The sequence below is a fragment of the Eurypyga helias genome, unplaced genomic scaffold (genome assembly GCF_000690775.1).
Source record: "Eurypyga helias isolate BGI_N326 unplaced genomic scaffold, ASM69077v1 scaffold6832, whole genome shotgun sequence".
NCBI classification, from domain to species: Eukaryota; Metazoa; Chordata; class Aves; order Eurypygiformes; family Eurypygidae; genus Eurypyga; species Eurypyga helias.
The window spans coordinates 1-12,185 of NW_010234205.1; the positions used below are offsets into that span (position 1 = coordinate 1).

At 42.1% G+C, this 12,185-nt stretch overlaps 1 protein-coding gene across 1 annotated transcript in view; it reads left to right on the forward strand.

Annotated features, from left to right (window-relative positions):
* Positions 1–1,891: 1,891 nt before the first annotated feature.
* The window catches only part of POLR3B (polymerase (RNA) III (DNA directed) polypeptide B), a 74,679-nt gene continuing 64,385 nt past the window's right edge, over positions 1,892–12,185 (forward strand). Inside the window, exons 1-6 of the mRNA XM_010161987.1 lie at positions 1,892–1,968; positions 4,241–4,297; positions 4,376–4,440; positions 4,900–4,975; positions 8,266–8,366; positions 10,902–10,993. Coding sequence (XP_010160289.1) covers positions 4,388–4,440; positions 4,900–4,975; positions 8,266–8,366; positions 10,902–10,993 — 322 coding nt within the window. The 5' untranslated portion in view covers positions 1,892–1,968; positions 4,241–4,297; positions 4,376–4,387. The remainder of the gene's footprint in view (positions 1,969–4,240; positions 4,298–4,375; positions 4,441–4,899; positions 4,976–8,265; positions 8,367–10,901; positions 10,994–12,185) is intronic.

The window sequence follows — 12,185 nt, forward strand, 5'->3', positions numbered from 1 at the left end:
CGGGGGTGTACAGCGCATGCGCGGGGCCCGCCGGCACGGGGGTCTCTGCTCCTCGTGAGCCTGAGGCGCGGCCCCGGCGTTTGGCCGCTGGGACCTGCAAACGCGAGCCAAGGGGTTCCTGCCCTCAGGAGCAGTTCTTTGAAGTCGGCTAATTGCTTCGCGTGGGGAGAGGAAGGAGGTGAAGGTCCCTTTGGCTGGGCTGTTAGTGTAGGAGCCCGGGAGCCTCGTGCTGTTTTTTGCCGTGAATTCCTCTCTGTGCTCCAGCTCTGCGAGGGCCGGTGTTACAGCACAGCTGCAGCATTGCCGTGTTCAGTAAGTGCTGAACGTCCGGCTGAAAAGCTGAACGTCCGGCTGAACTTCCGAGGTGCTGCTCTGTGTCTGTCACGGGGTGCTGTCTCCGGGGACGAAGTGGTGCCACCTCACTCTCTGCTGGCTAGGCCTCCTCACCTCCGCCTCCCACCTCTATTCCTCATCCCAAATCTGGGGTGGGGTCCCCATGCCTTGGGGGAGGAAGGTGGGGCTGGTGTAATGCGATGTTCCCTGTGATCATCGAAGAATAGAAATGGAAACGTTTGTAGGAATCTTGATATGCTCATGCTTGTCCGTACTTTGGATAGTTCTGTTACATCTCTGTAGGAGTTAGGGACTGGTAGGTTTTACAGAGACCCACGTCTGCAAATGTTGCTCCCAGGGCTGAGATTCTTGCATGGGCCACATTTCTCTGGATACAGCCCAGGATACGGCTGACATTCTGGGCTGCCAGCACACACTGCTGGCTCATGTCCAGCTTTTCATCAACCAGTACCCCCCAGTCCTGCTCCTCAGAGCTGCTCTCTCTCTGCCCAGCCTGGCCTGTACCTTGAGACTCCCCTGACCCAGGTGCAGGAAGGACCTTGCACTTGGCCTTGTTGAACTCCATGAGGTTGGCAGTGGCCCACCTCTCCAGCCTGTCAAGGTCCCTCTGGATGGAATCCCTTCCCTCCAGCGTGTTGACCATACCACACAACTTGGTGTAATCGGCAAACTTGCTGTGTCCAGCTGTGGAGCCCTCAACATCAGAAGGATATCGACCAGTTGGAGCGAGTCCAGAGGAGGCCACGAAGATGCTCAGAGGGCTGGAGTACCTCTGCTATGGGGACAGGCTGAGAGAGTTGGGCTTGTTCAGCCTGGAGAAGAGAAGGCTCTGGGGAGACCTTATAGCACCTTCCAGTGCCTGAAGGGGCTACAAGGAAGCTGCGGGGGGACTTTTTACAAGGGCCTGTAGTGACAGGACAAGGGATAATGGGTTTAAATTGAAAGTGGGGAGGGTTAGATTGGGTATCAGGAAAAAAAATTAACAGAGAGGATGGTGAGGCACTGGAACAGGTTGCCCAGAGAAGCTGTGGATGCCCCATCCCTGGAAGTGTTCAAGGCCAGGCTGGACGAGGCTTTGAGCAACCTGGTCTAGTGGAAGGTTCCCTGCCCACTGCAGGGGGCTTGGAACTGGATGGTCTAAGGTCCCTTCCAACCCAAACCGTTCTGTGATTCTATTTTGTAAAGTAAAAGCTGTAGCAAGTCTTCCCTTGCTAAGAATATAATTTATAATGTTAACAGGAGAAAAAAAAGGTTAGTTGTTCTTAAATGAGGACATGTTAGTAAGGAATCTTCTAAGAAGTATATATGCTCACATAAGTTGTTTTTAGAAAAGACAGTGTCCTGTTGTGTCCTGAGTAAATATTGCACAGTACATATGGCTAACTAAGGTGATCCAAGGCATCTCCCTGTTGTGTTTTTACTCATATAGGTTGGCTTTGAACAGTCTTTTTTTTCCTAAATTAATCTGATTTTAAATAATGTCACTGTTTAAAAATTATAATAATACAAAAAGAAAAAGCTCAAGCATCTTAGATGTTTGGTCACTCTGGAAAGGTATTTCAAACTGTTTTTTGTTTTCAGGAAAAATGGAGACTTCTTCCAGCATTTCTAAAGGTTAGTGTTACGCACTCATTTCATGGCATGAATACTTTGTCTCCCTTCTAACTTGACATTCCCTCTTCCAGCTTTTCTGTTTCTCAGAATATCTGTCCTCACCTTCTGTGTAGACCTGGCAAGTTTTTGGTTTTTTTTGAGTTCCGTGCAGTTATGGATAAACTTGTTACGTAGATTGGTTTCTTCATTAATTTACAGATTAATTTGTGGAGGCATCTTTTTAGAGGTTTGCATTTTTCTAATGCTGTTATCAGTGAACAATGTATATGTGTGATGTTTCCAGGTTACTGTACTGTTTTACTGGCACCTAGAGACCCTATTCGCGGTCTTCGCATAAGACTGCGGTGTTAGGTTTGGGCTTGTCTTTGTCATGGGAAGCATATAATCCAGATCTTTGCAGATCTGGATTCTGCAAAGGCTTGGATATGTGCATCTCTTCCCTCATGAAGTCAGAGCTTGACTGAACTCAAAGATTACTAGTGTCTTAATTACACTGCTACTCATATAATCTGGTACTAGTTGAAGGCACAGCTCTGTGTAAACTGCCACTGAATGTAACAGGACTAACAAACAGTCGGAAGCGAGGAAAGCGAAAGGCGGTCATGAAAATTGTATCGTAAAGATGGCAGGTAAAGTCTGTGATGTCCATAGGTACCTTCAGGGAATTGCAGCCACCTCTGCACCCCTTACCAGTCTTCCTAAATGTTGTCTGCTTCAGCAAGGTTCTTTTCAGCCACTGTGTTAATTCCTTTCCTTCCCGGTTCCCATAACCACACTTCTCTTTTTGTTGCACCCTTGTGTGTTTGATCCTGGCAGGAAAACAAAGTTCAGAAGTTAGTTACGGGGTGTGCATGTTTTCACTTTGGTTCAGGGCTGTGAAGATGCTTCAGGGCCTAATGAATCCTGTTCCTGGATCTCTCCTAGCAACCGCATGAACTGCCATCACCAGCTCGAGCTAGTAATATTGTCTGAATTCTCGAGGCTGTGAAGAAGGGGGGGGGCTGCTGATTGTGAGGTGCAATTTACTGTCTGCTTTATGCTAGCTGTAGCCATCCCACATTACTTCCAGCCGGTGAGCCCTTTACTCTGGGGCTGCTGGTGGTGGTTTGGCCTTTCTGTTGCATGCTGGTTTGTTTATGCCAGCAGTGTTACGGCTGTACAAAGCTGACGTTGCGCATTACAGTTTCTGTAGTGGAGATTTCTTCCAATAAAGCTGTTGATGTGACCTCATAAAAAAAATGGAAAGAACTACCATCCTAATTTCTAGACACTAATAAATACATAATATTTTCTTGCCAATATCATATGACGTGCAATTTTTTTGTAAATTAGGGAAAGTTTTATCTAAAGAATTTTGCTCTGGGGACATTCTAAGTCTCGTAACACATTAGTTGTCATGTGGTGTTTCAGAGCTTAAAGCCCTGTGAGCACATGTCTCAGTGTCACCTAACACTTCCCTTTGCAAGGCTGAATTTTGCACTGTAGTTAGGATGGTTAACACTTTTTATTTCTGCAAACACCAATCTATTAACAAAACGAATATTTCTCTTAGTATTCCATCAGGCCAAAATCTTTCTTTTTCTCCTTTAATCCCAGATCATTTTGCTTAGTGTAATGCCCCTTCTTTTGATTGCTCTGAATGCATTAAATACTGGAAATGTACTGTATCAACTCATTACCTGGGGGAACGGGGTACTGTTTATCCTGTGTGATGCTACCCCTGGGCTTGTTCTCTGTGTTCCTGCCTACAGATCAATTTCAGATTTCTTAGGAGTGCCCTGCCCTTCTCTGTGGCTGTTTTCTTGCCTGTTGACTTCTCTTTCACATCTGTGTCTCCCCCATCTCCATTGGCTCTCCCTCTCATTCTTCCTTCTGGCAGCTGCTCTTGTCAGGGTGCAGACTTCTTTCTCAAGCAGCACACATGGTTCATTATACTATAAATGATTAAAATAATTTCAGAATAACAGGAAACTGATAAAATATTTTGACTTCCTTCTGTTTGTTTATGTGAATTTCAAAGTCTACTGGCTGTTTACTTTGTGCAGTTACTGAATTGCTCTTCTGACTCAAAGAACAATGACAGCTCTGGTGTAAAGCTGGAAAGGTACAGTGTAGAACCAGCCCGATATCCAGGCAGTTCTCAGAAGTTTGACAACTGAAAGAATTTAGCACAGATCCAAAAGCTATTACAAATGCTTATGTCTTAATTTCTGCCTTGTGTGATTAATATTGTTGAAGCTAATTTTATTTGTTGCGTGCGTGTATTTTCCAGGTGAAAGGACTTGTGAAACAGCACATAGACTCATTCAACTATTTCATCAATGTAGAGGTATGCTTTCTTGGTGGGAAGAGAGTGGCTCTTAGCACTCAGAAAAGGTACATGATTGTATTTGATTTTCCCTTCCAGATAAAGAAAATCATGAAGGCCAATGAAAAAGTTACAAGTGATGCTGACCCAATGTGGTACTTGAAGTAAGCATGAAACGATTTCTGTATCTCATGGGTTTGTTCCTGGCTATAAAACGTGTATAGGCACCTGTGAACGTATATATCAGGACAGTATTTTCCATGACTGACCTCTCACTTACTGAAAGATGATTTAAAGAATAATAATGTGAAGCAGACCAGCTGTTAACAATAACTTGTGTCACCATTTTTCTGTAATTTAGTAATCTCAAATGACAGGTGGGATTTTCTTTTTTGTCTGTTTGCAAGGGTAACTTGGGGTTTATTGCATGTGCAGTTCAAATTTTAAATAACTAGGACACAGCTCAAATACAGTGAGTTACTTTGGGAAGAATCATTGCTCACTATTAATCAACCTATGCTCAGAGTAACTTCATTTTTCAGTATATGTAGAATTCTATTTCCTTTATGTCGCCTTAAAAAATATTTGGCTCATTGCTCACTGTGCAACTGTTTGTATTACAGGTACCTGAATATCTATGTGGGTACTCCAGACGTGGAAGAAAGCTTCAATGTGACACGACCTGTATCACCTCATGAGGTATTAATGTTTGCATCTGTCTTGTTTGTTGGATCTTGGGAATGCCTTGCGTAGTAGCTGCAGATGTAACTTGGAGTATGTGCATATGCTGGTTTTAGCACACACTGGGGAGGTGAGTGAGCAGCTGTGTGGTATGTCGTTGCTTGCTGGGGCTAAACCATGACAGTGCGTGCTGCGTTAGGTGATACAGTGCATTCCGCCGTCACTGTAGGATGGAGCCTCAGAGATTTAAACATCATGTAATAAGTGTAATTTTTTTTCTTTTCTGACGTGTGAATAGCTGTATTCAGTGTTTGATGGTAGCTGTATTTGAGTGGGTTTCCATGAAAGTAGTGGGAAGTACTGCTCTTGCTTAATCTTGCAGAACTCCTTACGATGCAGCTAAAGTCCTCACGCTACGATGTAGCGTTCTTTGATGTTTTTATTAATTCCTTTTTAGTATTAGCCTAGCTATTGTCTGCTCCATAGATCACTTCAGTCTCCCTTTCCTTCCCAGTCTTTCTTGGGAATGCATCTCTTTCTTTTTTTTTTTCTCTGATTTTTTAAGACTGATTTCAGAAAGCAAAATCTTCGAGCAGAAACAGGTGGAAGTTGATAAAATCAGAAGAAACTGCAGAAGAGCATTGTGGGGAGCGTATTTAACTTCTTTGCACTGCTATAAGCATGTAGGTTAACAAATGGATTGTGTACTTCTGGGATAGAGATGCTGTGACTGAAATCAGTCTGTTGCTTTTGGCAGGGTATAAGGTAGATTTTGTACATAGAAGAAAGCAGTAAACTAAGATAAGGCTTGGACATTTTAGGGTTGATTCCAGATATCTAAAGCCATTCAGATCCCTTCAGAGATTGCTCAAGACCAAAGTATTCCTCTTCTGCTGCTGTGCTTCGAGGTTTATATGACTGCAACAGAGGTACTGACAACCTCTTTCTGGCCTCAGAATAGGAACTGAGCTTGGAACTGGAACTGGCACTTTTTTTTTCCCCATTTGCCTACATACAGCCTATTGTCAACCTAATAAATCAATTCACACATCAGACACTTCTTCCTTGCTATATATACTCTTGATACTTGAAGTTGGATTGCTGAGGTTTCTCTTTTCATGTAATGTAGGTGGCACACTTTAGATTCTGTCACAAAAGACATTCTGTACTTTGGAGGAAACCTGTAAAAAAAGCCATCTAGTGAGTGCCCTTTGTGCACAGCCACCTTGCTGTCTCCAGCCACCTGGCTCAAATCCCTTTTAACTCGATGGAAGGATTTTACACGAGGCCAGTAACTCAGCCATCAGTAGTGCAATTGGATGTAATGGAGGGCAGCTCATGGATCTCCCAAATGTGTAGCTCATGTCAAATCAGTAGGGATGAACGTGCACAAAATGCAGTGGGAAAGATTTTCCCTATATGAATGAAATTGCCTGCAAAAAAATTGCTTGTGGCTAACGACTTGTATCCAAGAACCCAAGTACTGAAATGCTTGCTTACTGTAGAACTAAAGTCACTCTGCAAGCAGAGGAGGGCAAAATAAGTGCTTCACAGAGCATACTGTTAACTTAGAATAAACTACTCTTGCATCTCAGATAATTCCTCATTGATGCTTAATGCTCGTGCGTCACTTCATTTTTTTTCTCCAGTGTGTTATACACACATGAAGGCCACAGGTAGTTTCTTAAATAGGATGCTGATCAGGTCAAACTAGGGGTGCAATTTATAAAAAAACCCAAACCAAACAAAAAGATTGGATACTTATGAGTGGCCATTACTCTTTTCTGTTAGAGGCTTATAAAATTCCTTTCCAAAGACATCTAAAATGATCAGATTTTTATAAGGTCATGAGTATTTTACCTATTTTCAATCAAATTTGGGAGGTTTCTATCAAATTTGGTTTCCTTGAAGATCAAGTCATGCCTGTCTTTGATCTTAAGTGTCTGATGTGAGGAGAAGTTACATCAACAAAATGCAAAAATACGTATGCTGGAATGATACAGTGCGTAATTCTTATTTTATGTCTGCATCTTGTGTGGACAAAGCACGCACAAAGAATCTCAAAGCCTTTTTTTCCCCTAAGGAATACTAATGAGGCTGTCTAACTCTCCTTCTTACGCAGTCCTTATGGGAGTTTCATCAACTATTCATACAGGTTTGAGTAATTAGAAAGTGGAAATACTCTCAGTTACTTTTAAATTCAATGAAGTTGCTGGGAGCACAATGGGACCTGGTTTCCTACAAGTCACAGCTTGAAAACTGCTGATGCATGTCAGTATTTTATTATAAGGTAGTGGTTTACTTTTTAAAGTGGAGAGAAGGAGCACCCAGTTTGCAATGTTTCTTGAGGCATATTTTTCCATACAGTTGCATACTTAATGTACAGCACCATCTTAATTGCCTTTTACTAATGCATGATCAGTACACTGAAAGGCTACAGAACCAAAAATGTTCAAGTCTGAATATGGATAAATCTATAATTCTGGAGCTGAAAGGTCCAGAACGCTCAGCGAGGTCACGAATGGCCTGCTGTGAGTTGCTCTGTTGTATTCAGCAAATGCAGCAAACCTTGTCTTGTGCCAAGATACGCAATACCTCAGGGGCTAGCAGCAGACCCATAGGGTGAGGTTGAAGGAGAGCAGACTGCCAAAGTCGGTTTAGAAATGATTGAACCTTGAGCTGTATAATGTCCCCCTGATATGTATGTCCTGCTTCGCTTGCTGTCTGAGAAATTGGCAAACAGATTCTGGGAATCCTTACAGGAAGCGATGCTGTAGTGAGCCCTCTGTAAGGCATCTTTAGAAATGGTACCAGGCAATGAGATTTGCTCATTCTGTTAATGAGGTCACACAGTGTCCTTCTGACTGGCATGTTTCCCTTCTATCAGACTTCATATGACAGCACAACTCTTCAGCTATTGAGAGTCTTCATATGGGAACATCCCTGAGCTGAGAGCTGCTCTCGGAGCCTGTGGCACAGTGTGGTCTTTGTGTCAGCTCTGCTTATTAGGCTTGTTTGTTTAATTAAACAGTTTAGAAGTTGTGCTCTGCAGTGCTGTTCCCCGAAGACATAGATCCACTGGCTGCTTTTGAAACATCACATTAGTTGTATTGGGGTTTTTTTTGGTTTTGTTTTAAACAGGAGCCTTTGTCAAACATAGCCCTGGTACCATGAAGGGCTCGGTCAGGCTTCGCTTTGCTTGATTTCTTTGTGAGCATTTACAGAGGGCAGGGCAAACATGGCATGTTTTAAGAGAGGCTCTTCAGCTTGTAAGCCAACATCTAACCAGATGACTGTTCTCCTTTTAGTGCCGCCTGAGAGACATGACTTACTCTGCCCCGATTACAGTGGACATTGAATATACACGAGGTAGCCAGAGGATCATACGCAATGCATTACCCATTGGCAGGTAACATACCCTATGTCGAGCTTCTGGTGTTATTTTTGTCTGCTGCTGTGTTGGGAAGAGTTTTTACTGCAGAGTAAGTGTAGGCTAACGTTGCTTCTTTGTTAAAAGAAGCAGTCAGCAGGCAGATCTTGATGAACATCTGTGATTGTTAGGTTCTGTTACAAGATTTTGTTTTGCAAAAGCTTCTGGAAATCTGTCTTCTTGCAAAGAAGGATGGATATACGGATGGATGTTGTCTGTGTTTGTATTGACATAAAACCAAAGAGGGAAATATGTGAAAGAATACCAGAGCTGCAAGTCACATTACTGCAAAATGAAAATAATCATGTTTGCTTTGTAGCCAAATTACTCAGCCTTTCATACATAATATGTAGGAATACATCTGTGGAAGGTGGATGGTAAAACCAGTAAAGCAAGCATTAGTCCTTCCATACTAGGTTCAGCTTTCCTTTAAGATTGGTTTATTTTAACGCCAAGGCTGAACTTTATGGCAAAATGTTGAGGATTTTTTGCTGGTTTTGTTTTTCTAAAGGCTGTCAGACTTGAGGTTATTAGTGTTGTGAAGGCTGTCTAATTTCTTAAAGAAAAAATAATGTGCCTTAGGGAGAAAACCAAACTCTTAACCATACCAAAAAGGCAAAATACCTAGCAGTTCTAGCACTTGTTGAAAGCAGAACTCTATTGTAAAGGCAATAAAGATATCTGTCTTTTGTAGACAAGGTTTCTTAAAGACCAACCCTGCTGGCTTTAAAGGTCAGTGCCTTTATGTGTGACACTGCGTCTCACCAAAGGTGGGAGGGATACTGGCAGGAAAGAGAAGAAGCATACTTGAGGAGCTACGCTTCTTGTAGAGAAATTTTAAGCTTTCATTTTAAAACAAATATACTTTAACTCTTGCAGTAGTACATGATACACAGCACTGCATTTACAAAACCAAGCTTCTGTAACTGTAGTGACAGTTTGTTGTTCTGTCATTCCTTAAGAAAAGAAAAATTTTAATTTAAAAGACCATCTAAATTTGAGTTGTTTTAATTATTTCATGGCGTGTGCCATAGGCAAAGAAAAATTCAAGTGCATTTTCACTAAAGTAGGTTATCAATTTGTATACAAAATACAGTACTTCAAAGGAAGCACTACAGAAACTAGTCTAGGCATTTGTCCAACTGGTTTTAAGGGTATACATGCAAAAAGACTTTGCTATTAAAAACTGCTAATATCCAGTTATTTCATAGGAAATCATTTTCCTCATCTATCCCTAGTATTGCGCTGGTTTCTTTTTGCCAGGTGACTATATACAATGCTCTTGTTTGACATGTAGTTCAGGCTGGGACAGGAAAGCTGTATGTTCTTTCCTCTCTTCTTCTGTAAGTTGGATCAAAAAATCCACTTTTTTGTACAGGACACTAAAGGGCACGGAGACCTCTTGATACGTGTAGTGACATGCTGTTACTGTCTTGTGCAGAACGCAGCTTTGTCATTGGAATAAAATACGCTGTCTTTTGAAAGTTCCGATGAAAAATCTGAGAGTGGAAATGTGTGTTATGAAGCTGACTGTAAAAAGTGCTCTAATAAATGCAAAATTATTGCTAGCTAGATGTTGAATAAGCTGAATTCCTAGTAAGTCTGCAGTGTATACACACAAAATCAAAGGAACTTGAACATTCCCTGACTTCGTCACAGGATCATAGAATAATTCAGGTTGGAAGGGTCCTCAGGAGGTCTCTCGTCCAACCTCCTGCAAAATGGGGACAGCTCTGATGGGACTGGGCTGCTCAGCGCTTTATCCTGTCAGGCCATGAAGACCGCCATGCACAGAAGCTGCCCAGCCTCTCTGGATGGCTTGTTCCACTGCTTTGCTGTCCTCGTGGTGAAGAAGTTTTGCCTTGTATCCAGGCTGTGCATCTTTAGTTTCTCTGTTTTTTTACCTCCCTAAGCACAGAATTTGGTTTTGACTTCTGGGACTATTATTTTTGCACCGCTTCGTGTTGCTTCACCAAATGCTTGCTGCAGGCTTCTGTGCTAAGACACCAGAGAAATCAGAGCTACTACTGGGGAAACTTCATGCCTGGGTTGGATTTTAGACACTATCTGTCTGCAGCCAGAAGGTGTGATAGCAGTGTGGGTAATCAGATGTGATCTACCATTTTCTAATTAAAAATGGTAGGGGTGGGTCTGCCAGGGCATGTTCATGTTCTTCAGTGCAGGCTGAACTGTTTTTGGGGACCAGGAGTATTTGCACTGGTAATTGTTGGCCTTGGTGGCCGTGCTTGGCGTGAATGCTGGCAGTAGCTGCATAAAAATTAAATAGGAAGCCTGCAGATTCTGCCAGTGGATGTCTAATTCCAAGACTCCCTTTTCAAACTACACAGTCAGTGAAATAAGGGAGGATTAAAGGAAAAACCTCTTCTTCACAGCTTGCATGTGTTCTAATTAGCTTAACTGTGTTTTCTCCAGTTTGCTTAGTGTGGATTTTGTTCTGAATTTGACTATTCAGATTTTTCTATCTGAAGTAAAAGTTAACTGTTTTTCCTGCAGAATGCCTATAATGCTGCGTAGCTCCAATTGTGTTCTTACTGGGAAAACTCCAGCAGAGTTTGCCAAACTTAATGAATGTCCTTTAGATCCAGGTATGTTTGCACTCACATCCTCTTTTTCCATCTCTGCTTTTAGTTTTAAATCTTTTTCAGCAAATAAATACCCCATTGGTATGTTTCCTGACACAGTGAAGTTGTGGGAATTCTCAAATGCTTGCCTGTGACTAAAAGAAATTGGCAGGCTATTGAAAGTAGTAAGGAATGGTTGACAGGATGGAATGTTTGGTTTTGCGGACAGGGTTTTCAACCACAGAAATGATACACCAAAATTTTGAAAAAGTTGAGAAGTGCATGTAGTATTGTACAGTGATGCTTTGCATGGGAGTGGAGATGGAACTGGGTCTTGGAAAGGAAGTGGATCACGGGAGAGTGCAGTGTAATTGTGTTCTCCAGAGTGGGAACTCATTTGCTGTACCCTGTAAAGCAAGAATAGTGTTAAATCTTAATATTTGAATTGTAGAGAGGAGATGAAGGGTGCTTGTCACAAGCAACTTCTTTCCTTTTTATCTGCTACTTTTGGTGTGTGCTCCGGCCATACGCTGTGCTTTGTTATGATGGCAGGGTACAGTGATGTGACGTGCTGTGCTGGAGGAACATTAATAGATAGCTACATTTTGAGAGGCTGATGTGCAGATTGATTACATTGTCTTAGATACAACAAGGGCATTAAAATACAGTTTTAAAGGTAATAGAAAATAAATTTCTCCCTAGAGTGCTGGAGAGAGCAAGTTGGTAATTATTCAAGACTTACTCCTTTTATTTGATACCATGCATCTGAAATGTCCAGTTCTTTTTGATGTCCATATGATATACTCTTCTGGCAGTCAATGTTTTTGCCTAATTTGTAGAACTAACAATTCTATAGCATTTTTTAATAAGTATTGTTACCTTACATGTCTGGAGTCTTTTTACAGTTTCACAGTTTTGACTCTGCCTGTGAGTTCTTCCTGTCCAAATATGTTCCAAATAAAGTCTTAGATCCTGCATACTATATGAGAGATATGGTTTAGTGGTGGACAGATACGGTTGGACTGGATGATCTCTAAGGTCTTTTCCAACCTAGTGATTCTATGATTCTATGATTCTATAGTGTGGTTTGGGTTGGAAGGGACCTTACAGAACATTTAGTTTCAACCTCCCCTGCCATGGGCAGGGACACCTTCCACTAGACCAGGTTGCTCAAAGCCTCATCCAGCCTGGCCTTGAACACTTCGAGCGACGGCGC